The 27,952-nt window shown below is 37.7% G+C and overlaps 1 protein-coding gene across 1 annotated transcript in view; it reads right to left on the reverse strand.

The window, feature by feature from the left end:
• Window positions 1–254: 254 nt before the first annotated feature.
• The window catches only part of LOC140169178 (low-density lipoprotein receptor-related protein 5-like), a 78,459-nt gene continuing 50,761 nt past the window's right edge, over window positions 255–27,952 (reverse strand). Inside the window, exons 13-17 of the mRNA XM_072192435.1 lie at window positions 27,071–27,310; window positions 5,699–5,861; window positions 3,591–3,718; window positions 830–1,084; window positions 255–445 (exon numbers count right to left, since the gene is read on the reverse strand). Coding sequence (XP_072048536.1) covers window positions 255–445; window positions 830–1,084; window positions 3,591–3,718; window positions 5,699–5,861; window positions 27,071–27,310 — 977 coding nt within the window. The remainder of the gene's footprint in view (window positions 446–829; window positions 1,085–3,590; window positions 3,719–5,698; window positions 5,862–27,070; window positions 27,311–27,952) is intronic.

Genomic DNA, 27,952 nt, shown 5'->3' on the forward strand with positions numbered 1-27,952 from the left:
TTTCCTATTGTTTTAATTGTTTACTAATGCAACATTCCATCACAAGAATTCGAGACATAGCCAGTCATTTGTTCACCCGGTCCAAACCCGGTGCAATATGAATTATGTAAGATATACATTTTTTAATGTTTTCGCTCCCGATTTTACTTTACAATTTCCATGACTGCACCCTTTGCACCCCACACCAGTTACGCCACCACAAATTTAGATGGGACGAACGTACCTGTGGTTACGTTATGTACATGATACACTTGTCAATACGTACCTAATGTTGCTGGACCTTGTTCAGTTGTTGACGTGGTAGTAGGCTTCCGCGTAGTTGATGTGGATGGCATTGAGGGTGTTGCCTTTACGTCCGTTTTAATGTCTGTCTGCATAAGGCGCGTTGTAGTGGCAGGCGGTGATGGTCTCGTTGGCCTGTTAGTTGTTGGAGGAGGAATATTTACTAGGAGCAAATTAAAGAAAAAGGCTATTCAAAACATTCTAGACTCAAATCTTCAATCGATACTTTAGTGACTGGTGGGCTAGCCTTTGACATTTTCTATGATTATAAACTTGGGTCTTTCTACTTCGTGATGTAATTTGGTTTTTAATACTTTTCCGTTCTTGTACGAGGGACAACGACTATTGAATCGGAAATAAAAATAGGTCGACCCTCATTTGAAGGACAATTTGCGGAAAAAATTAATTAAACTAAGCTTGCATTGTTTAACCGTCTTGTATAACAACAGAATATGGATGGTCTATCTTAGGTCTATCAGTGCCTTAGAATGATTATTCTTAGTTAATTAGTAAATAAAAAACGAAACAACAGCAAAATGCAACTAACCTATATGTATCCCACCGCCCCGTGCCAAAAGAGCACCGGTCGCTGCCTCCACACTAACCACACCGGCGTACTTATCCATACGTATTAGATTAACGTAGGTCCAATCACTCCAGTAAATGTACTTTCCACTGATGGCCAAATCATATGCGCTCGTTGCAAATTCGTAACCTTGGAATAAATTCACCCTGTTTCCGCCGTTAAAATCTACAGTTTCTACTCTTTGCATTCCATTATCACACCAATATAGTCTCTGATCTGTGAAACATCAAAAAACATAATAAATTACGACATTCGTTACTCAAAGCCATACTATAACATTTGCTGTTGAGGACGCCCTCGCTGAATTTTTAAAATTCATTTTTTACACGATTATATTGTACTTTATTAAACCAATATACCCTGCAAATGTCAAGACTCTAGGTGCTGTAGTTTTGTCAAAATCCGAGATTTTGAATAAAGCGCCGGAAGCGGCGTCTTATTATTACGATGGAATTATTAGTCGAACACATACACGATGTTCATAACACACAGCACGTACACGGCGTGCGGGACGGTGATCTACACAACAAAGGGTCGTACCATAACATGACCGAAGGAGTGGTACGTATTGGCGACATACGCGCTGGTAGTAAATTCCAATTTTCTTTGCTTTGCCGTAGTTGTTCGGCTCAAAATTAAAACGGGATATATCAGACAGTAAAAACTAACATTTTATGGCAAAGAAATGCTAATCTATTTTGTATAATAATGTTATAATATGGCTTTAAAAAGGATTTCACACATTTTTTTTAAGATATACGTAATGAGATTTCGGCCTACGCAAACAACAAAATCCAATAAACAGAACTACTATAGCTGTAATATCACTATTTTATGTGAAATACATCGTTATGAATTCGGCAGAGTGACGAATCGAGAATTTTGAGCAAATTGAATTTTTGTATGCTTATGATTATGTTTCAGGTTATCTTTTATTTCCACCAAAAATTAACGGTAAATCTTACTCACCGACGTAGTTATTGAAATTTTGATTTGGACGAATCGCGCCTAAGTGCGATAAATGAATTCGGCAGAGAGACGAATCGTATACTTGGCTGTACAAATCATGTTGATCTATAGTCTTGTATAGTGGGAAACCCCGACTTTTCTATATTACATGTCCTATACTAATATATTTAATACCAACGTATAGCTGTAGGTATCCAGTGATACCAAAATAAGTACAAACATTCCCCACATGATATTTCTGTGGTTTAATAATGTGAGTGCGCGCTCGTGAAATTGGACAATCCCGGAAAATACGCACAATATAGGCCAATATTGATATTTTTGCTTTAAAATCCTCGAGTTTTTGCTAAAATATATATGGGATGACTATTTATAACTTATATAGCAAGTTAAATCTACATAGCTTTAGGACAACCAGTAATTTCTACACAAAAGCCACAAATCAAGAATGCGTGCTATGGTTTACACGTAGTTGAATGCGTATTCGACCTCTCTCTGCGCAGTGGTAGAGACATTTTGGAAACAGCATAAAGCCGAATAGCTGTTAAAACGCGCTTTGATGGATATATCGATTATTTCAGAACATGCAAGTATTGCCAATAATTCGTGTACATTCACTTCTATAATATACATTTCAAATGAGTGCTCACGAATGTTCCAAATTTTTAGAAGGACCAATGGAATGGTACCAAGATTTTCAAACGCCATTTACTCAGAACAGCAATTTTGCGTATTCGTCACTCTGCTGTGTTCATAACGACAGCTATATAATATGCCTGACATCAACATTAGAGAAATGAGTTCATCTTGTCATCCTTGCGAGTGAAAATACGGGGTTGTCAGGAAAGGAAAAACATTTTCCTAACATTATTGAACTTACATCACAGCTATAGTACTTCACAATATAACACTCAGTAATGGGAAAAAAAGTGTAAAATGTTCGTCATTTTTGACACATATAATGTTGGCAAAAATGACGTCACGGACATAAACATAAATCTCCTAAATTACATATACATGTAGCTGCCATATTCCTCCAGCTAACTCATCCAAATCCAAGGGGTGTCGGGCATCTAGACACAGCCTAATTACAAAGTCGCCACTAGTTCCATCCCCATTTAATCAGAATCTGATGAGTTTATGGCAAAATAATTCATATAATAACTTTTGTACACTTTCCTGCGAAGGTTAATACCTGATATCAAAAGTTTAATCATCGTGAGCATAGGAACCGTTGTTTGGAAATTCGTGCAATTTTAAAAATGACATAGGGAGTTGTATCACGCGGCGGAGCTAGCGTGAGTGCCAAGAATTACGTCGCCTGAATAGACGGGCAGGTTAATCAATTATAAAGCGCGACTGTTTGTGACTACGGGAATCTAAGAGGTCTAATTTCATTGTCATTAAAGGGTTATCCATGCATGTCAAAATGCAAATCAAATACTCTTTTACTTGTGCGCAGGCAAGTGTTCGATGATTCCTGTACGGATTGTTTCGGGCCACATAATAAGCTGATACCATGCATTGGCTTTTGTGCGGTCAATTCGTAATTTGTCGTTTTTAAAATTGCACGAATTTCCAAACAACGGTTCCTATGCTCACGATGATCAAACGTTTGATATCAAATTTGGTATCAACCTTCGAAGGAAAGTGTATAGAATTATATAATTTATTTTGCCATAAACTCATCAGACTCCGATTAAATGGGGATGGAACTAGTGGCAAATAATTTAGGTCTGTTTAATTGCTTTACCTTCAAAATCGAACGCTAGTCCACTTGGTCCGAGCAATTCTGTATCGACAAAAATATATCGCTCACTCCCATCAAGCTTAGCTCTCTCAATTTTGCTGTGGTTGCCCCAATCAGTCCAATAAATAAAGCTTTAAAAAAAACCAATATGAGATGAAAATATTGTGATGAAAATATAATCATGCTGATTATTGCACAATATCGATTAATAATTTACTATAATCATCCCTATACAATATACCCAGGGTCTTACACGATTCCCCGAGCGCGGGTAGCGGTTATGGCAAAATTGGCTGTAGGAGACTTGTTTGGATGTCAATGGCACTATGATGTTTTACCACACAATGTCGTTATACGTAACCCGTATGGCGTTTGCAGTGAACGTCTTTTCGCAATCTCTCTACTGAACAATAGGCCTACTCATTTTCCAATAGCTCGCAAAACTCAAATATCGCTAATCTGGAATAAATGCTTAGAACAATTATAGATACAGCCAGTCGTATTTGCATATCAATACCGAGGAAAGTGGGTTCGATGAGAGAAGATGAGAATCTATTCTCATCTTCTTTGGTTCGATGCACCCAAGGTGAATCAATGGATATCCTATACTTCCTATATCTTTAGAAACATTTGTCTCAGCATAGCACCACCATGACCGTATTGCAATTGCGTTTAGATGTAGTCTTGGGTCAAACTGTATGCGGCTATCGCGAACATACTAGGAACGACGAGCGTTAGGACCGACACAAACTGGCTGTGTTTAGTTTAGATGTGAACGGCACTATGGCATTCTACCGCACAATGTCGTAATACGTAACCCGCCTAATACTGTTGTAGACTCTTTATAGACCCTTTTTCCTAAATCCCATCATGAACAATTCGAGGTGGTATTCCGAGACTGCGTCCTTCAATCGTTCAACCTTTTTCATAAGGTTTTATGTCGGTATTCGCTTAAGGGCTGGGGTATGAACGTTTGGACAGTATTTATTTTGGGACATTAGAGCACATCAGACATATCGAATGGCATTCTGAATACGAAGAATGTCATTCTGATATCAAATAATTTTGGTTTTATGAAATTCGCAATTTAACACACATTTTATGGCAAATCATTAAAAATTGATATTTTTGATATTTAACAGTACTCGAAGTAAACTTTATAAATCTGATGATTTATACTTAACGTGTATGTAGGTGGGATGAAATGCCGACGATCAATTGAAAATGTTGACCTTTCGTATTGAAGATATGGATTTTTTTCCAAAACACCCAAAAAAATTAGGTCTTTTGGGGAAAAAATCCATATCTTCAATATGAAAGGTCAACATTTTCAATTGACCGTCGGCTTTTCCTCCCTGCTACATACACTTTAAGAATATATCATTAGATTTATATAATTTACTTCGAGGACTGAAATATATATCAAAAATTTGAAAAATATCAAATTTTTATAATTTGTCATAAAATTGGTATTATATTGTGATTTTCAAAAAATGAAAATTATTTGATATCAGAAAGACATGCTTCGTATTCAGAATGCAATTCGATAGGTCTGAGGTGCTCTCATGTCCCTCAAAAAATACTGTCGAAACGCAATAAACGCTCATTTTAGATCCCTTAAGAAAACCAAAAATATTTTATACATAGCTCTCTAACCGTATCCGGATGAGGCACTCACTAAAAACTGGGATGTGTGGACACATTGACACCCATTTTTGAACTCCTTCTTACCCAATGTAACCAAAAGATCCCCCTGCTTCAAGACTTTGGAACAAATTTCTGATAATCTCTTACATAATGACCCCTTTTGTTCTCTTAAAAATTATTCGGTTTTTGTTACTGCTTCCCAACTCACACTCGCGTATATTCATATAAACGTGCGCCAGTCAAGCATTACGCAACGCACAACTGGCGTAAGTGCTGCGCCCAACAGTGTGCATGCCATTTTATATCAATTATACACGACTTACGTTAATAACACCGTATTCTTTTCGCCTATTATAAGCCGAACAAATTTTACAATTGACATTATAATAACGTCACGCGCTTACATATCGCATCCACATACAGACGTACGAAAATATTATCATGTCAAAATTATTGCCCCTTACCCTGCTGTGGGATCTACCACGATAGCTCTAGGTTTTTCTATATTGGTGTTTATTATTGTTGTACGTCCTGTCCCATCCAAGTTGGCTTTCTCGATTATGTCGAGTCCTGAGTCAATCCAGTACATGACGCGATGGACAGAATCTATCGCAAGTCCTTCTGGGACTGGAACAACAAATGATACCGTATTCAATCAAATCAATTTATGTACTAATTTGAAAGAGCTTTTTTGAAGTCTATGGATAATCGATTTTGGTTTTTTCAATACAAAGTCCATTTTGCTCGTTTATGGTAAACGTGTGTCGACAGAGCTGAAGTACTTTGGCCATATTGTCAGGAAACATGGAGGTGTAGAAAAACAAATTTTGCAAGGGGCTATGGAAGGCAGGCGAGGAAGAGGACGTCCACCAACATCTTGGACTAATGACGTGAAGCTGGTTTCTAACCAAGGAATGCAAGGTGCAACGTATTTGGCATCAGCTCGAGTGAGATGGCGTACTCTTGCGAAGACCACAGCAGCGCTACACAGCGCCACCTGACACAGGGAGAGAGAGACAGAGAGTGGCGACAACGGGTCCACTTTCTGATGATTGTTTTTCAAGAAAAATCCTGGCTACGGGCTTATGTAGGATGGGCGGGTATTGTATGTGAATGGGGTGAATATGCAGGGGTGTTGGGGAAACTAGGCTTGGAGGTACTTTGGAAGCGACGGGATGAGCGGACAACTGATGGAAACTACGAGCAATCGGGTATTAGGTGAGAAGTCCAATAATGGGGAAATATTCAGTGAGACTGATATAAAACTCGGCCAAATTTGATATAAAAATGTACGAAAAAATGTATAGGACTATTTACATTATTTTATATTAATTGTGTTATATTTAAAAAGAGTATTGAAATATTATGTAATTTTAGAGAAAAACGGGATCATCATGGTTAGGCCCTATATGGTGAGAGATTATAAAAATACATACGACTTTTTCAGAACTACTTTAAATTGTGTTCATTGGGTGACAACATAACACCAAATTGGGTCATTGGATGAGAGAAATTCGAAATAAGGTTATTGTGACCGTACCACCCCACCCACACCCCATTGGCTTAATAAAAGGAGTTTATGCTTTCCACTCAATGTGCCTATAACATACATACCTGTTAAGGAGGAGAACACGACCTCTTCATTGCTTCCATCCAAATTTGCTCTACATATGCTACCATTAGCCTTATCTAAATCTGTCCAATAAAGCTTTCCGTCAACCGGGTCATAGTCTACCCCGACTACTCTACCGAACTCTATCGTTGGAATTTTTGTAAATTCTAGTGGAGGATCATTGACGGCTGGTCCAATCCAAATGGTATTGTTGACAATGTCCGCAACTATGATGAAATCATCTGAAGTGAAAACAAAATAGAGAGAGGTAAATAACACGTATATTGGTTGGGCATTTGCCCATCAATTTTATTGATTTTCCCTTAACCTGTGCATTGCCTTAACATGTCCGTTCAGTAAATTAGTGAAAGAAGGAAGAGGGTGTAGTCTTATGTGGTCTCATAACCCATGAAGTCATGAAGATTAATTTGTCTTCGTGTTATATTCTGACGAAATCGTTCATCATTGACAATATACATCGACAACCGAATGTCACATTTTCAATGGTTTCAATTAAAAAATGATTTTTCGAAACGTACCCCAAATTTCCTGAAGTTACGAAATTTCCTGAAAAGTTGTACATCTCTGCTGATTAATGTTTTTAAAAAAAGCGCAGTGATTTATAGTGCGCTACGCACAGGCACAACGCCTAGACGTTGATCCACAAGCCTCAATGCAGGTACTTTGCCGCTACAAGAGCGCACACCCTAGACATTCCACAAATAACCATCGCAACCAGGATCAGCTCCCTGAGTTTCGTACGGGTTACAACGAGACAATTAGCAGTAAGTTCCTTGTCCAGGGGAATTTCAAGCTGACTAAATTTTCCACGAGAGCATACTAGGCACCACCAGGGTTCGAACCCGCAACTTCTTGCACCATAGTCGAACGCCTTAACGATTGAGCTAACCTGACGAGATTGTAACGAGATGGTAACGAGATTGTTCTGCTTACATTTACGCCCCAAAAGTGCAAGTCCTATTCCAGAAAAATACAGCACTATGTTTTTGGATTAAAAAGATATTATCCTGTTTGGTCAAATGAAACATTACTCAATCCTATTCCTTTAGTTAGTTCGAACTGGCGATGAAAGTCAAAAATTTAATTTTTGGTCAATTTTTAAGTAAGGACCAATAACGTGCGTTTTAGGCCGTTTTTCGTATGCTGTGACAACCAAGCCCAAAGACATGTACAAACATACAATTGTAAAATGTTGACTGTTAGCCTATACTCAAAATTTGAAAGCTTCGACTTGTGCCAAGTCTTAAAATTTTGTAAGAAAAAGTTCCCCTCAAATTGCAAAAAAAATATCATAAATAATAGATTTTCATTTTCAGTTACAACTAACGGAAGGATTAGTAGCTTTGTTTCATTTGGCATAACAAGATGATAATGTTTAATTAAAAAATAGTATTGTATTTTTCTGGAATCAGCCAAAATTAGGCAAAATATAGTAGAAGTTATAAAAAATATTAAATGAATTCTAACTTACCACCAAATGCATGTTTATATGCTAGCAGCACAGATGACAAAATCAAGAACCAAATACTGAAATGGAAAGGCATTGTAAAAATCGTGACGCCGCGACTTGAGAAATTTGCAAACACATGTATAACTGACTTAACTCAAAGTTATTGTTAGCAGTGTGACTCCCAAATCTGCGGCACTTGGACTGTTCTATCGTATTATTGGTGTGTTTTTATATTAGCATAAGGTGATTAAAATCGTCGATTGTCTCTCCAGATTGAGCCAATATTATACAGGGTGTATCAAAATGATTGGTGCCCATGCATCAATTTCCGCTGATTACTGCCACATCCAAATGCAACATAGGGTCAACCTAATTTGTTGATAAATGTCATAAACAGTCACACAACAATAGATTATGGCCATTTCAAGAAGGCCCTATGTTACATTTGGAAGAAGCAGACATTTTAATAAACACTGAAACTGATTGGTACCAATCACTTCATACAACTTTAAAAAAATCTACTAAATTTGCAAGATACCATCTATATAATGTACGAGCCCGACCCATTCAGATGGACTGCTTGGTACCAAATCGGGGAGCTGCACTGCTACCAGAGATAGTTGACATCATGGGGTACACAAAAATGCATGATAGCATTTGAACCGGAGTACATTTTGGCAGGAAAAGATCATCGATCTTTAAACAGGGTCAAATCAAACTTGCTCAAAAGGCAAAGGTCACGTTTTCGGCACTATGGGGGTCAAAAGCATCAAAGTTCTCCGACTTTGACAAAAACAAAGGTGTCAAAATGTTCGTTTTGATACACAAACCAATCAGAATCATACAACTGTATACATGGTTACTGTAATAGTGCCACCAATTCATCCTATTGTACATTACATTACGTATGATTGTTTAATAACATTTTCAATTGAATGTACAAACCAATAGAGATAAATGGGAGTATATAAAACGGGGACCCCTTAAACGGGGACCCCAATAACGGGGACCCCGAAAACGGGGACCCCTTAAAATCACCCCATAAAGCTACTGACAAATTTCTAGGGGGTCCCCGTTTTTCAACTTTGGGGTCCCCGTTTTACAGATTACCCTGGGTCGATCTGTAAAACGGGGACCCCAAAGTTGAAAAACGGGGACCCCCTAGAAATTTGTCAGTAGCTTTATGGGTGATTTTAGTCCCAGTTTGGGTCCCCGTTTTACAGATTACCCTAGGTCGATCTGTAAAACGGGGACCCCAAAACGGGGACCCCTAGAAATTTGTCAGTAGCTTTATCGGTTGATTTTAAGGGGTCCCCGTTTTTGGGGTCCCCGTTTTACAGATTACCCCAGGTCAATCTGTAAAACGGGGACCCTAAAAACGGGGACCCTAAAATTGTGTATATTGGACAATTAAATCAGAAGTGCTTACTACTTTCATAAATTATATTTGTAATATTAGTATATCCATGGTGAATATATTGGCGAGATTTGGAGACTCATCAGTCCTAAAATAGAGAGAAAAAATAGGGGTCCCCGTTTTGGGGGTCCCCGTTTTACAGATTACCCTGGGTCAATCTGTAAAACGGGGACCCCAAAAACGGGGACCCCCCCTAGAAATTTGTCAGTAGCTTTATGGGGTGATCTTAAGGGGTCCCCGTTTTTGGGGTCCCCGTTTTACAGATTACCCTGGGTCAATCTGTAAAACGGGGACCCCAAAACGGGGACCCCTAGAAATTTGTCAGTAGCTTTATGGGGTGATTTAAGGGGTCCCCGTTTTTGGGGTCCCCGTTTTACAGATTACCCTAGGTCGATCTGTAAAACGGGGACCCCAAAAACGGGGACCCCTAGAAATTTGTCAGTAGCTTTATGGGATGATTTTAAGGGGTCCCCGTTTTTCAAAAACGGGAACCCCCTAGAAATTTGTCAGGAGCTTTATGGGGTGATTTTAAGGGGTCCCCGTTTTTGGGGTCCCCGTTTTACAGATTACCCTAGGTCAATCTGTAAAACGGGGACCCTAAAAACGGGGACCCAAATTGTTTTATATTGGACAAAATATAAGAAATGCTTACTACTTTCATAAATTGCATTTGTAATATTAGTATATCCCTGGTGAATATATTGACGAGATTTGGAGACTCATCAGTCCTAAAATAGAGAGAAAAAACAGGGGTCCCCGTTTTTGGGGTCCCCGTTCTACAGATTACCCTGGGTCTTTTAGTGATACGGCGACCCCAGAGCTGTACACTCTTTACCTACTCGTCGCTCTCCCTATGTGGTTTTCCTTAGCGGGCCCCGTTTTTGGGGTCCCCGTTTTACAGATTACCCTAGGTCAATCTGTAAAATGGGGACCCTAAAAACGGGGAAACCAAAATTGTGTATATTGGACAAATATATAAGAAGTGCTTACTACTTTCACAAATTATATTTGTAATATTAGTATATCCATGGTGAATATATTGGCGAGATTCGGAGACTCATCAGTCCTAAAATAGAGAGAAAAATAGGGGTCCCCGTTTTGGGGTCCCCGTTTTACAGATTACCCTGGGTCAATCTGTAAAACGGGGACCCCAAAAAAACGGGGACCCCTCAGAAATTTGTCAGTAGTTTTATGGGGTGATTTTAAGGGGTCCCCGTTTTTGGGGTCCCCGTTTTACAGATTACCCTAGGTCGATCTGTAAAACGGGGACCCCAAAAACGGGGACCCTAGAAATTTGTCAGTAGCTTTATGGGATGATTATAAGGGGTCCCCGTTTTTCAAAAACGGGGACCCCCTAGAAATTTGTCAGTAGCTTTATGGGGTGATTTTAAGGGGTCCCCGTTTTTCAAAAACGGGGACCCCCTAGAAATTTGTCAGGAGCTTTATGGGGTGATTTTAAGGGGTCCCCGTTTTTGGGGTCCCCGTTTTACAGATTACCCTAGGTCGATCTGTAAAACGGGGACCCCCAAAACGGGCACCCCCTATAAATTTGTCAGTAGCTTTATGGGGTGATTTTAAGGGGTCCCCGTTTTTGGGGTCCCCGTTTTACAGATTACCCTGGGTCAATCTGTAAAACGGGGACCCCAAAGTTGAAAAAACGGGGACCCCCTAGAAATTTTTCAGTAGCTTTATGGGGTGATTTTAAGGGGTCCCCGTTTTTGGGGTTCCCGTTTTCGGGGTCCCCGTTTTATATACTCCCGAGATAAATGCCAGAACAGGTTAAAATCAATGTCTTAATAAAAAAAACACACACCTTATAATGAATATTATGGAATATTTGGAGGTACATAACAAAAAAAGGTATACACAGTGCCGCCGAGAGCCATTACAGGCCCGGGGGTAAAATGAACGCACGCCCAGTCCTCTTTTAAGGGCCCCCTGAGGTGTAATTTCTTTGCTTTTATGGGTCCATTGATGTATGTTTTCTTTATTTTTACGGGCCCCCTAGGACTTCGGGCCCGTGGGTGACGCACCCCCTTAACTACCCTTGTCGGCGGCACTGCAGAAGTTATACAAGGCTCTTTACCTCCATTGTATCTCTCCACCCATTAGTAAAAATGGATTCCAGTTAATTTATTCTCATTCTTCAGATTCAGATTCAATTTACTTAAATTCTTATAGTCAGATAAAAATATTTTATTTACTAAAACTTAAGTTATCGTTATGAAACCTCAACTTATTTAAAACAAGAAATAAAAATTTGATTTCTTGTTTTAAAATAAGTTGAAGTATATATAATATAAAAATCAATCTTTGTTTTTGGTTTTATCATTTGTTTACTTTCTATGGCGTGACGAACTGAACGCGTATCGTGCGCTGGCGACGCAGGGCGTTGCGCAAAAGTTGACTTTGTTCGACTTGATCAACTTTAAAATGGTAAGATTCATAACATAGAATGGCGTACACGTAGTTTGACCCGGGGTTTGGCCCATCACTACGATAGTTGGGCTTTGCGTGATACGTGATTGGCGCATGAATTTATAGTTCGTATCTACAGGAAGTTAATGATGAGCCCCCCCCAGGACTCATGACAAGCAATTTGAGACCAATTTCGTTGAAATCGGAGCATTTTTAATTTTTGGTCCCTGTGAGGCCAAAAAACTGACCACTGACCTTTTTGCTTATAACTTAAGAACAGTATGTCGCAGGTAGGTCAAAATATACTTTTTCTGAATCCTTGCAATAAGAGGAATAATGTGATGTGCATGTTAACCAGATTTGAGCAACTTTGAAATTTGACCAGTGGGCTGACCTTTAACCTTAAATATGGCCGGAGTGCCGGGAATAGTTTTTTGTTAACATCTTGAATGTGTTATGGGACCATAAAAGGAAGCTAAAAAGCCTGGTTTGGTAGAGTCCTGAGGGGGTGATCATTAACTTCCCGTAGATACCGGACTTACTTCACGTGCGCAGTATTAACAAACAACCGAATAATAGTTGTCATTTTATAAAGTTGAAAAAATTATAGTCTGTTAGATGAAAACAATACTCCTATGAATATTCTAGCAGCTAAAATGGTATCACAAATATATGTTCGTGTAATAATAAATTCTCTCTTTCTTTATATTTCTTTCATTCTGTCTGTCTGCTTGCGTTTCTTTTCGTTGTTGTTGTCTTTCTTTCTTTTGTTTTTATTCCTTTTCTTTCTTATTTTCTTTTTTCTTCTTTCTTTTTGTTGTTTTCTTTCTATTTGTTGTTTCCTTCCCGCATTTCCTTCTCTTTCTTTTAATTGTTTCCAGCTTTTCCTTCTTTCTTGTTTTATTTGCACGGCACCGAACATTGCAAATAACACGTTTACAGTCTATATGCTTTTATACCATAAAGATCAGCAATTATCTTCATCTTAATCTCATCTGAAATAGAAACACTGAAGATTCCACAGTTCTAGAGTATATCAGTCGACGGGCTATATGTGACCGTACAGCACGAATGAGCCGTAAATGTCCTCAATTGTATTCTGAGTTACAGTGTAAAATGGGCATGAAGGTCATATTCATAGGTATTTCAATTTGGTGCTACGTGTATCTCATTAAATGAGGTACACGTAGCACCAAATTGAGGTACCTATGAATACGACCTTCATGCCCATTTTACACTGTAACTCAGAATACAATTGAGGACATTTACGGCTCATTCGTGCTGTACGGTCACATATGATAAGTATATTAGGACTTGACTTTTTGCCAGTGACTTTTCGAATCCCATCAAACTTATAAAATTCACATATCTTAGTATTTGTTGCTCTTTTAAAGAAATAATGTTAACTATAATACAAGGCAGGTAAAATTGACAATCGTGCTGAAGAGTCAAATAAAAATGAAACGCAGGCTATATTTTCTCTGTAATATTATCTTGTGGAGAAGAGCAAGTAAATGAAAAGGGAATCGCATGTTAACGGCCACACGGTAATTTTTCCGATTATAGACGTGATATCATCCTTGGAGTGACAGGCGAGTAATGTAAAATAAATAACTTCTTGTTCTCTGTATAACATGCACCAAGACTCAAGAACGGAAAAATCGTTAAGCTATAGAAGATAATTATGAAGACGAAATTAAGCGAATGCTATTTCTGTCGCAAAAATTGAAAATCATTATGAAACTCTTTGAACTGTACACGATCCTTTGAGTGATATTAGAGGTTAGTGACTGAATATTATTATGATTTCGTTGTAGTACAAATGACAAACTTGTAGTGCAAGTACCGAACAATTTACGACCCTGAAGGGGTACTTCATTGTGATGAGACATAGTCATTAAAGCCATAATGTGTGATTTGCTGCACAGCGACGCCCTCAATTTTTCTCGAATTTCTACTTTTTGCATGATTGTAATGCCCAGTGGTATACTAAAATACCACGTGAAAGACTAAGCATGAAATACTTTAATTACAGTAAAATTTATGTTTTTATATTAAAAGAGCATTTCGTGGTCCGCGGCATCATCCCCTACTTTTCTTTAAAAAAAGAGATTTTTATATCACTGAAAACCTCTGGCTACATAATATTTATGTACAAAAAAATCTTGCAGATTAATTCGTTTAGCAAAGATATCGTGAAATTTGAATTTCGTTCTGGTATACCAGAACGAAATTACAACAGTGGCCTATGGAGCAGTGTAATACACATAATAATGCATAACTCGCAAACGCAAATTCCGAATCAACTGAAATTTTGGGAATAAGCTTTTTTCGTGGATATCTACTGAAAATGTCATAAAAAGAGGATGCTAGGATCACGAAATACTCCTTTAAATCCGGAGATCTCCGGTTTTATTCAGAGTTCACCGATCGATTGATGGCTATACAAATCACGTGCATGTGTATCATTGAATCATTGAAGCAGTGACGTTGTTACGAATCGTACTTGACTCAAGGCCAAAATCACCTTTTACCCGAACTCACACGAATGCACAACACAAATACACTGTTTGATTAAGCTAACAAATTCTAAGTCTTTAATTGAAAGCAAGTTATGATTGGTACAATATATGACAACAAATGCACATACATAATAATCAAATATAATCACTCTTTAACTATTTAGTACTTACCCAGCATTCTTCTTCTTGGTAATAATAAAGAGTTCTTGCAATGTTCTGGACGGCTGATGTATATCCTTACTCTCTTGCCCTGCAAAAATCAGCGAAGTCCTTTGTACACTTGCATTGATAAATATCCTTGCGAATAAAATCCTCATAAAATGGCGTTGCTTTCTCCAAACTCTTATCTCCTTGCGCCGTTTTCCAAACGCTTAAATCCCCTTGCGCTGCTCTCTTCAAAAATGGTGCTATTTCCACCTTTCACACACAATCTTCAGGAAGCAGGACTGCGATGCAGTTGTCCCCACTTATTTTGACAGTTGCGTTGAATCAAAAAACCCATAGATCATCATATTTAGATAATCTATGCATAAACCAGACTTCAGCAAGTCGACAGAAGAATATATATTCCTTTCTTGGAAGAAGTACGTTCTTTGACGTATTCTAGATCTTCTCCGACAACACTGGCAGGCAGTAGTACATTAACTACAAAATATACTTCTGGTTTGCAATTTCCTTTCTTTGAAGGAATTGGACTGTTATTAGCTAGCTAGCCCAGATCAACACTATCAACTGTGAATAATTGTGTTTACATTTTCTTATATATCAAGCACTGGGAAATCCCAAGTATTAATAGCCAAATGTGATCTTGGGAATTCCCAAGCCTTAATTATAACATTAACCTTTCTCATTACATCGCTTCCTTAGGGGAATTTCATGACATCATTTTCACTTTACAATCTCAGGGGACTTTCCAATTGTGCAACACACTGAAAAGGGGAATTCCCAGCTATCCATTCAATTTGTTTTTGATCAAGTTGATGCAAGAAAGGGGAATACCTAAAATGTCTCATCAAATAGATTCTAATTGTAAACAAAGATAAATCATCCAATTAAAATTGTGTGTGCATATCGCCATTCGTCCTGTTTGTACATCCCATCTGCGTGAAGCTCCGCCATAATCATGATAACAATACGATCGGCGTACAAATACACGTATTGTAGGCGATGGAATGAATTAGCCTTTTTTTTTTCTTTTACCTCATTTGTTTGGCTCGAAATTAAAAGCGGACAATGTGATCAGTGAAAACTTACATTTAAATAGGAATCTATTCTTTACGCAAAACACACATTATTGCTTTAACATATTTTAAAAACACCCTACACATTGCTGTTTTTTAAATGCAAGGTAAACAATAGCCCATCAGGAATGACTATCATATATATATGTCAAGCACATATGCAACAAGTAGTAATCCTTATGGGCCATCAGCTCAGTGACAAGAACCCTCTACTAAATCATAATCCCGAAAGATGTTGTTGTATACGGCACTTGAAGGACTGAGCTCCACAATCAGTGATCTCTCCAACTACTCAGTCTGGGAGTCCATTCCAAACATGGACTGCAACATGGACGAAAGTTCTGCCGTTCTCGAAACTGGCTCAGTCAGTGCATGACTTGGCATATAAAGAGCGCGTTTGATCACGTAAGGCTTGGGCAGCAATGCCCTCAAGTCTGGCGGGAATAATCTGGTGTGCGTTTTGTAGAGCATAGCAGCTACTTGTGATGTTAAGATCCATTCTTGCCTGCTGCTCATTTACACCGATAATCCTCAATGATTTGCTCTGTATGGAGCCTAAGAGCTTCATGGTGGTGGTTGCAGCACTCATCCAGCATAGTGAGGCTTACTCCATTACACTACGAACCTGAGCCTTGTAAACTGAGGCTCCCCTTTCACATCTAGCTTGTTTGCTACCCTCCTGAGGGCACAAGCTTTTGTCCTGCTCTGGTAGCAGTGTTGGAAATTTGCATAGAGCAAGTGAGTGACTTCTCAATAGTGACACCCAGTTACAATTTTTATCAAAAATGTTAATATTAAAAGAGCTATAACTTTGAAGCTAAATTAAGTACGACCTTCATATTTGTTGTGGAGAATACATGTCACATGTACATTTAATATTTAACGAAAAAAAATCATTTTTATATTTGTGAGCGATGCAATATTTTGGTGATTTTGTTAAATTTTGACTGAAAAAAAATCATTTTAGATGGTAAATGATGGACAAATTTTTTTTTAACTAGACCAGATAGACCACTGAATAGCAGTAAAGCATTGAAAAATTCCATGCGTTTTGAATTAAAGCCTTAATGTACGATTTCCGTCAAATTTTGATTTCGTTATTCTTTATTCAAAATGTTGAAATAATATTAGTAATAACTGACGGGAAGGGTTGCTGTCCATTTTAAGCTTAAATAACAAGGTAATGTGAAAGAAACCCCATTGGTTATTTTGGACATTTAACACACAGTTCTATGGGAGGACATATTATCATAATTTTAAATTATGATAATATGGCAAACTTTGGCTCTGTTGATCTACAAAGACAACACATTTGACCGATTCCATTTATGTGCAAGTTGGGACATGTGTAAACATTACAAATATGCAAAAAATCAGGTTTGAAAAAAATAACCAATTTCATATTATAAGATCGTACATTATGGCTTTAAGAATAAGATAAACCGCGCGTTGTACGAGCACTTGGCAAAGTCGACAGGGGCTAGTCGTGGATAAGTGGCTTGGCTATGCCTAGCAATTCCGACTGCGTGCTCGTTTTGATTTGCAGCATTTGAAAATGCACCAAATGTCAAATACTGGTATAAATCTTTGTTAACTTAGAACTTTTGGTAGCAAATGTGGTATCAAATTGGAGCTAACAAGATGCTGCAGTTAAATTGTCATAACATGAGCAGGTTCAGATTTATGACGGGTTACGTAAGTGAAGACTTTCTTTTTGTGTTTTGTTTATAATCTGGTATCTGAAAAATGCTCATTTCGACTTTTGACATTTCAACTCAATGTGGATGTAATGATGTGTTTTTGGTGCAGACTAGGGTTAGTTTTAAGGTTAAGATTAGGGTTAGTGTTAGTTAGGATAAGGTTATGGTTATGGTTATGGTTTATGCTAGACTAAATCCTCCAGTCTCGAATATACGCACGGCCGTTACACTGTGCTGTATACGAGCCGCCGCCATGTTTGTCCGCCATTTTGCGAGTGAGAGGCCAGGGACTCAGGCTAGGTTTATGCTAGAATTAGGTTATGGCTGGACTTACGTCATAGGTTAGAGTGAGGGTTAGGGTACGGATTAGGGGTCATCACAACAGTTATTGTTTTTTGTCGGACTAATTATAACTATTCGGTCTCAACGAGCAGCAAATTATCAGTTTTATTAAAATGATAATAAACTTAATACATTATATTTAATGAGTTACAGCCGGTGTCAATGTCGTTACTGAATATTTATGGTATTAGGGTTAGTGCTAGTATAAGGTCAAGTTAGGGTTAGGTTAGGGTTAGGGTTAGGTTATATTTGCGGGTAAAGTGTGAGGGTTAGGGTTCAATATCAATAATATCAATCATTATTGGGTTTTCGGACTAATAACCCTTCGACCTGCAAATATCTATCATTATTTCTATTAAAAACTTGATAAACTTAATGTAATACTTAATGTTAAGAGGGAACGCGTGCTTAGATGTTGATCGGTCCAATGCACGAGTCCCGCACGGGGAGGTGCATTGGACGCATCAAGAGTTCAGCGCAAGTGTATTATTTTGTCCAATCCCTCGCTTCAAGTTCTGGTTTGAGTTTGTCTATTGTTCATAGACCAAAATTAGGGATTAAAAAGAGGGGCACAACTTACCTGCAGTTCATCTAAAGTTAAATTTATACTACATAGCTGGGTAATTTTAGGCCAAATGGGGGCATTTTATTTACATAAAGATGTCAAAGCATGTTATATTAATGTTTTTTTTGTACACGTGTGATTTTCGGCGCCATCTTGGATTTAGGGAAAAATCGAGGTGGCCCATGGGCTTTTTTTTACCTTATTAACATAAGCAACATATGTGCCAAGTATAGTTCTGGTAGGAAAAAGTGTTCCTGGGATTCACCTGCCTATCCTTGTATCGTTTACTACGTACTATTCTTTGTATCTTTATCATGTATTATTCTTATGTTTTATTCATTGTGTCATGTATTGGGTAAAAGATAATAATAAATATATCTAAAATCTATCTACTATCTACATACCGTAGCCACACGCGGAATAGAGTGGAAAAACGCGCTTTATAGTGGGGGTACTGTCACACCCTAACGGATTTAGACTAGTAACATATTGCCTGATAACATAAATGCATTTTTAGAATTATTTGTTAAAGGTTTTGTTTTTACGTTGTTTTGGTCATGTGGATTCCTGTTTTCCTGCCTAAGCTATTGACTGACGTCATTATCGATATCTTTGTTTGTACTCTTTGTTAGAAACTTGTAGCAGGCCGTTTCGGTTTTTATTTCAGTTTGTTTACATAGTCGTGTGAATGCATACTCGCTTGGTTTGAAGCTACCTGATCTAAGTGTACAAAAGAAATGTCTAATTTTCGCAGTGCACGAGCACAGAAATAGAACATGTCAATCTACATTTAAAAGTGTGGTTTAGACAATCCAATAAACCTAAGCTTATTTCTCTGTGAAAAAATATAGACCATCGAAATATTTCCACCCAGGTTATAAAAGAATAGGCACTCGGGGAGTAATATATGTGACCATCCACCACGAAGTGGTAGTAAAGTCGGCTCTAAGTCATTTACTGTTTATTGCTTTAAAATGACACCTCAACCAGCTTCATCGGACATCTGGAAGTGAAGTTATGGTTCATCAGAGGTCAAATTCCTAATATACTTTATATAGAAATCCATATACTGTTTTTGATTGTATCTCAAAATGGAAAATGCCGACTTTACGACCAGTTTGTGGTGGATGGGCACATATACATATCTGTTCGTGTGATAATCGCATGCAGGAGTATCGATAGAAAGCCATATGACTTCCAAAATAGACTAGTTGAATTTTATTAAAGTTATTTATTACTCGAGAGAAATGAGAAGAGAGAGAGAGAAGAGAGAGGGTGTGTGTGTGGGGGGGGTGTATGTAGGTAACGGGAGCGAGAAAGACAAACACAGCACAGCTGAAGTTGTTAAACTATTGTCAGACTACAATATCATAATAAAAGAGGATTATATTTTTGTCATTATCCCTTCAGTGTTGTATCCCTTAAATGAGTGAAACAATCATATACTGAGAAATTTATTTTATTTTTAATTCTACCTTGCTTCATAAAATACCGACAAATTCCTTCCAATCTATTAACAACTTTTAAAGAAATGGATACCTAAAGGAATGCTACATTTCTTGTATTTTTTCACCACTAGGGATAGAGTATCATTACCATATAGCTATTTTTTCCGATGTCAAAATATAATACAGTGATTAGGTCTATATAATCATTATATAAACACTGTCAATTGTTGATCTTTCTTAATCCCTATTCATTAATTAGTGGTGAATTGAATGATTGCTTGCTTTATTTCTAAAGAATGCAATGATTCTAATATCTATAGAAAAATTATTAAGTTACAAGCAAATAATGGTGTCATAACAAAAGTTACAAGCAAATATGGTGTCATAAACAATATTTTTGCATAGTATTTATTGTTATAAATCTTTCAAATAGAACATTTAAGAGATCTGATTATAAATAACAAAGCTGTTTAATTACTGATATACGAGTTTTACAATGACACTATCCAAGGATTTAAAAATCCTTGGATAGTGTCATTGTATATCTTTACGTATTGACTCTTTACGTATAATAGTAGATCGGGATCGTGTAGTTGTCAAAGTAGATTTGGATTGCGTAGTTGTCAAAGTAGGTCCGGATTGCATAGTTGTCAAAGTAGATCCGGATTGCGTATTTGTCAAAGTAGATTTGGATTGCGTAATTGTCAAAATAGATATGGATTGCGTTGTTGTCTAAGTAGGTCCGGATTACGTAGTTATCAAAGCATGAAGCTAGTAGGTCAAATTTGATTCGGATTGCGTTGTTGCCAAATTTGATTCGGATTGCGTTGTTGCCAAATTTGATCCGGATTGCGTTGTTGCCAAATTTGATCCAAATTGCGTTGTTGCCAAATTTGATCCGGATTGCGTTGTTGCCAAATTAGATCCGGATTGAGTTGTTGCCAAATTAGATCCGGATTGCGTTGTTGCCCAATTAGATCCGGATTGCGTTGTTGCCCAATTTGATCCGGATTGCGTTGTTGCCAAATTTGATCCGGATTGCGTTGTTGCCAAATTTGATCCGGATTGCGTTGTTGCCAAATTTGATTCGGATTGCGTTGTTGCCAAAATAGATCCGGATTGCGTTGTTGTCAAATTAGATCCGGATTGCGTTGTTGCCAAACTTGATTCGGATTGCGTTGTTGCCCAATTTGATCCGGATTGCGTTGTTGCCCAATTTGATCCGGATTGCGTTGTTGCCCAATTTGATCCGGATTGCGTTGTTGCCAAATTTGATCCGGATTGCGTTGTTGCCAAATTTGATTCGGATTGCGTTGTTGCCAAATTTGGCAACGCAATCCGGATCAAATTTGATTCGGATTGCGTTGTTGTCCTGGAAAGAAATAGATAAAGATAACCATCATTTAAATGTAAAAAAAACATATTTTCATATGGGCTCTTCGTCAAATTTTATTGTCCATCGCCACCGGCATGTGTTCCCCACCATAACGGCGGCCACCAACAGCATCACTACCCACCCCACCACCAACCATAACAACATAACAGTACAATAAATATAATATATAAATAAAAGGTACGTTTTGCTCACGGATGCAAAAGTGAACTGCCAACAACAACCACTAGACGTAATTTTGGATGAAAAAACGGACATTTTGGTGAGAAACGGCCAAAATGGAAGGACATTAAATTTTCTCATTCTTTTGGATGAGAAAATAATAATGTTTGTTTTGAGGTCAGTGTGGATTACCAGTTTTAATAAGACAATAATGATTGACACACACACCATGAAGTTTCTCATCGAAAAGAATTAGATAATTTAAATTCTTCGGTGAGAGCATAGCTAACACTAGTGGAAATTCTTTCAAAGCGATGAGAATTGGACAAGAATTGGAAGATGAGAATTGAAAATTTTCTCATTTCTATGAATTTTCTCATCAAAATGAATGAGAAATACTAATTCACCTGTCAACAACCTGTCACAGATGGTTGTTTGCCACTGAAATTAATGTGAGCTTCAATTTTCTCATAAGGAATTATTAGGATTACTTTGCTTTGAAAACACGAACAGAACATTGCGTTATTTGTGTCCAAATGGGTGAATATATAATCTAAGAAAGCCATAACCAGTATCTTGAGACATTGATAATGTTATAATCTCACAAATTTCATTATGGAATATAATTGTTTAAAACAGAGATTTTAAAAAGGGATAAATGCACATTTTTTAGGGAAAAATATCGGCGACAATAAGACTCGAACTCTAGACTTCGTGATTACAAAGCACTAGCGAAATCACTACACTGTAGTAGAACCGTTGTTAGTCGTGTAAATGTATTTACAATAAGTATAACAGGTAGATGTTCATGGAGTTCCTTGTAGTGCAGCGGTAGAGGCTCTGATTTGTGAACTATAGGCTGTGTTGAGAGTCATGAGTTCGAATCTTCTGTAGTGCTATTTTTATTATTATTAATTTTCCTCTCCTCTTTTGTACGATATGTTTAAAAGCTTTTTTTAACCTCAACTTATTTATTCAATTTATACAACTGCATTATCTGCATATGTTTATACCAAATGTCTATAACTAGACATAATTTTGGATGAGAAAACGGACATTTTGGTGACAAAAGGCCAAAATGGAAAGAATTTTTTTTTTTTTTCATTCTTTTGGGTGATAACAAAATAATGTTTGTTTTGTGATCAGTGTCAATTACCAGTTTTAATAAGACAATAATGATTGACACACACACACACACACACCATGAAGTTTCTCATCGAAAAAAATTGGACAATTTAAATTATTTCCATTTTGGCCGTTTCTCACCAAAATGTCCGTTTTCTCATTCAAAACAAACTTTCTCCAGTGAACAACGCTGTGCGAAAACATTGAGCGATGGAGGTTGGTGTAAAATCCGTAAACCAGAGTAAATAGAGAGTTTGCGATTTCCAAACGTACGTATCATACACCCGTGCATCTATTCAAAATCCCGTCACATGAGAGAGATTTTGAATAGATGCACGGGCGTATGATACGTACGTTTGGAAATCGCAAGCTCTCTAAGGAAGCGTCTTTCTCTTTCTCTCAAATCACACGTATTTGCGTAACATTAGAGGCTGGTGCCTTTGACAATCCCCCTTGTGGAATATGGAGGGATTTTCCCATCTCCCGCCGGAATCTACGCTTATATAATTTGGTTATTAAAAACTAACCTGTTATTTGGGCTGGTCATTGGAGAATTTCTAATCCTAATGGTGATGATAATAAACTTAGTGAAATATAAACTGTTTTTCTTACCTAGATTTGCAATTATATCCGACAATGACCAGGATAACAACAATTATGCAGACAAAGACAGCAACGCCAACAGACACAGCAATTACTATAGAATATTAAAAGTAAACCATCTTTTTGTTTTCCTGTTGTTTTATTTGTTTACTAATTCAATGTTTCATCCTCAGGGCTCAAGACATTAACACGTAGCCAGTTGCTTGTTCATCCGGTGCATTATGAAACATACATTATAAGACATACATGTACAATTTTATGTTTTCGCTTCCGCGATTTTACTCTACAAATTCCAGCCCGTGACTGCACCCTTGGTACCACACATTGGCTACGTCACTGCAAGATGGGACGAACGTATCTGTGGCTACGTTATGTATATGATACACTTGCCTATACGTACCTAATGTTGTTGAACCTTGATTGGTAGTAGGCTTCCGCGTAGTTGAAGGTGTTGCCTTTATGTCCGTTATAATGTCTGCTTGCCTGCTAGTTGTTGGTTGAGGAATATTTACTTGGAGGAAATGAGAGAAAAGAGATATTCAAAACATTCTCGCCTCAAATCTTCATTTGATACTTTACTGATGGCCTAGCCTTTGATATTTTCTATGATTATAAACTTGGGTATTTTCTACTTCGTGATGAAATTAGGTTTTTAATACTTTTCCGTCCTTGTACGAGAGACAACGGTTATTGAATCGGAAATAGAAATAAGTCGACCCTCATTTGAAGGAAAATTTGCGGAAAAAACTAAATTAAACTAAACTTGCATTATATAATCCTCCTGTATTAACAACAGAACATGGATAGTCTATCTTAGGTTTCATAAATCACGAGGGTGCTACCCCCCCCCCCCTCCCTCTTCTCCTCCCTCCCTTAAAATGCAATAACAGCAAAATGCAACTAACCTATATGTATCCCACCACCTTTTAGCAAAAGAACATGTTGGGTCGCTGCCTCCACACTAGGCACACCAGCGTACTTATCCATACGTATTAGAGTATAGTAATACCAATCGCTCCAGTAAATGTACTTTCCACTGATGGCCAAATCAAATGAGTTCATTGCAAATCCGTAACCTTCGAATAAATTTATCCTGCTTCCGCCGTTGAAATCTAAACTTTCTACCCTTTGCATTCCAGGATCACACCAATATAGTCTCTGATCTGTGAAACATTACAAAACATAATGAATTACGAAATTCGTTACTTAGAAAAGATTTCACACAGTTTTCTGAGATATACGTAATGAGATTTCTTTCTTGAAGAGACCGCGGTTTGAGCAAACAATAAAATTTAATAAACAGAACAACCTTACCAAAATACCTGTAATATCACTACTTAATGTGAAATACATGAAACAGCAATAGAATATGCCTGACATCAACATTAGAGAAAATTAGTTTCAAAGTTAATGTCTGCAGCTGAAAAGGATTAGTAGTAGTAGTAGTAGTAGTAGTAGTAGTAGTAGTAGTAGTAGTAGTAGTAGTAGTAGTAGTAGTAGTAGTAGTAGTAGTAGTAGTAGTAGTAGTAGTAGTAGTAGTAGTAGTAGTAGTAGTAGTAGTAGTAGTAGTAGTAGTAGTAGTAGTAGTAGTAGTAGTAGTAGTAGTAGTAGTAGTAGTAGTAGTAGTAGTAGTAGTAGTAGTAGTAGTAGTAGTAGTAATAGTAATAGTAGTAGTAGTAAAGATTTAAATGATTCAAGAAAACAAGCACGGATATGATGAGGTAGAGAGTTCCACAGACAAGGGGCTGCCAAGGCAAATAATTTGAAACTCCATGACCGGGATGTTTTTTGTTCAACAAGAAGATTTCTGTTAGCTGAGATCAAGCCTGTGAGTGGTGGATTGTATGAGTGAAGGTCTTTTGTCATAACAAAAACGATTGGTTAGAGTGTCTATAAAATGACGTCAAAAGGTCAAGTCATCTATGAAAACTAAAAATGGCAAAATTATGAAAAGAGATGGGAAGAACTGTCGCCCTTGCAAGTGAAATTATCGGGTCATCAGGAAAAATATTTTCTCAACATATTGAACTATCACCACAGCTATATAGTACTTCACAATATAACAGTAATGGAAAGAAAGGGTCTGTTTGATTACTTTACAGGGGGCACATCAAAAATGTTGGTGGGTATTTTCCCCTGGAATTTTGAGGTGGTGGATCTTTGAAGCTGCAAACAAGTAAAAGGAGGTCTTTGAGAGCTGTGAACAGTCAAAATCAAGGGTCTTCCTTGGCTTTCTGGTTAAAAATCGCCTGAAAAAAAACCCCAGAAATGTGAGGAATGAACAATTTAGGGGTCTTTTATAGCTGAATTATCATAATCAAGGGCTTTATTTTGGTCAAATTTAGGGGGTCTTTCGGAATTGCACAATCCAAAAAGGAGGCTCTTTCCGGAGGAACATACCCGTTTGGTCATTTCTTTTAAATGCCCCCCCCCCTGGATTTTACCTTCAAAATCGAGAGCTAGTCCACTTGGTTCCTTCAATTCCGTATCGACAAAAACATATCGCTCACTGCCATCCAGTTTAGCTCTCTCGATCTTGCTGTGGCTGCCCCGTAAATAAAGCTAAAAACAAAAAACAATTTTTCGTTTTTTGTTACTGCGCGAGTCAATAAAGTCCCAACTCACGCTCGCGTAAATTCACATAAGCGTGCGCCAGTCACGAATTACGCAACTGCACGCCATTTAATATCAATACACGGTGTTATAAGTCGTATTCTTTTCGCCTATTATAAGCCGAACAAATTGACGTCACGCGCTTACATATCGCGCTCACGTACAGACGTACGAATATATTATCCTATCAAAATGATTGCCCCTTACCCTGCTGTTGGATCTGCCACGATAGCTCTAGGTTTTTCTATTGCGGTGCTTATTATTATTGTACGCCCTGTCCCATCCAAGTTGCCTTTCTCGATTATATCAAGTGCTGAGTCAACCCAGTACATGACGCGATGGACAGAATCTATCGCAAGTCCTTCTGGGACTGGAACAGAAAATTACAACATATGATACCGTATTCAATCAAATTAATTAATTTTGCTAATTTTTGAGCTTTTTTGAAGTTAATAGATAATCATTTTTTCTTTTTCTATAGATAGGCCATTTTGCTTGTTTATGGTGTACGTGTGTCGACAAAACGGTCCACACTGTCTGATGATTGTTTTCACGTACTCAAGAAGGTCCAAAATTTAAAGAAATATTAACAAAAGAACCACTTTTTTATGTTAAAATGTTCAAATTAGTCCATACAAAATCCAATAAATGGTTTAAAAGTCTACTGCATGTTAGCAATTTTATTTCTGAAAAAAAATCACATGGTGGAATTCCGCACAAATACCTGGCTACAGGCTTGTGTAGGGTGGATATTGTGTGTGAAGGGGTGAATGTGCGGGAGTGTTAGAGAAACTAGGCTTGGAGATACGTTGGAAGCGACGTGATGAGTGGACAACTGATGATTCTGTGAGACTTGCAATATTTTAGAAAAATACTTTTTACGAACCTTGGCCACAAATTTGATATGAAAATGTATTGGACTATTTATATTTATTTGTGTGATGTTTAAAAAAACGAATATTGAAAATACGTAATTTTAGAGAAAAACGGGATCATCATGGTTATTTGGTGAGAAATTATAGAAAAATATGACTTGTTCAGAACTGTGTTTTGTGGATGACTGGCAACAGAACAAAAATTTGGTCCATTGTACAAGACAGATTCGAAATAAGGCCATTGTGACCGTACGTCCCGCCCCCCGACCCCAGTGGGCTTAATAAACTGAATTTATGCTTCTCACTCCATATGCCTAAAATATACATACTGTGTAAGGAGGAGAACAAGACCTCTTCATTACTTCCATCCAAATTCGCTCTACATACGCTACCATTAGCCTTAAGTACATCTGTCCAATAAAGCTTTCCGTCAACCGGGTCATAGTCCACCGCGATTGGTCTACCGAACTCTATCGTTGGAATTTCTGTAAATTCTAGTGGAGGATTATTGCCGGCTCGTCCTGTCCAAATGGTACGGTTGGCCATGTCAGTAACTATGATAACATCATCTGAATATGGAAACAAAATAGAACAGAGAGGTAAACATGGTAAATATCACGTTGGTTGGGCATCATGTAATTTGATTTGACCATTGAGTAAATTAAACCTATGCATTGCCTCTGTATTGCCTAAATAACAGTATTATTATTTTGCCCACAAAAAAGGCCGTAAAAAGTATTATTTAAAAAAATAGTATTATGATGATTACAATGAAAGCAAGAATTGGCACACAATACACTCTAAATAGATGCCGGGACAAAGTATGAAAATATACAAATAAACAGAATTTCCGGCTTTATCCAATGTTTCAAATAATAGGTATGTCTAATGGGATAGGTAGTTCCGGCTTGCTGGTAACGCTCGCATCCAATTATCCAATGTTTCAAATAATAGGTATGTCTAATGGGATAGGAAGTTAAGATAAAGGAGCAGTGGTATTTGTCTTTGGTGCAAGAGGTCCCGGGTTCAATTCCCCGCAGGACAAAAAAATCCGCTCTCCCCGTGGCTCATCTGGTAATGGCGGGGCAGATGACCCATGACAAAAGACCTCGTTACAGTCGGTGCTGATCAGGGTGATAAACCCGATTGTTGGCTACACTTGACTGTCCTGCAAAAATTCCCCGACCAGCTATCTACTGCGATCCCCTTCG

Source organism: Amphiura filiformis, chromosome 14 (genome assembly GCF_039555335.1).
Source record: "Amphiura filiformis chromosome 14, Afil_fr2py, whole genome shotgun sequence".
In the NCBI taxonomy this organism is placed as follows: domain Eukaryota; kingdom Metazoa; phylum Echinodermata; class Ophiuroidea; order Amphilepidida; family Amphiuridae; genus Amphiura; species Amphiura filiformis.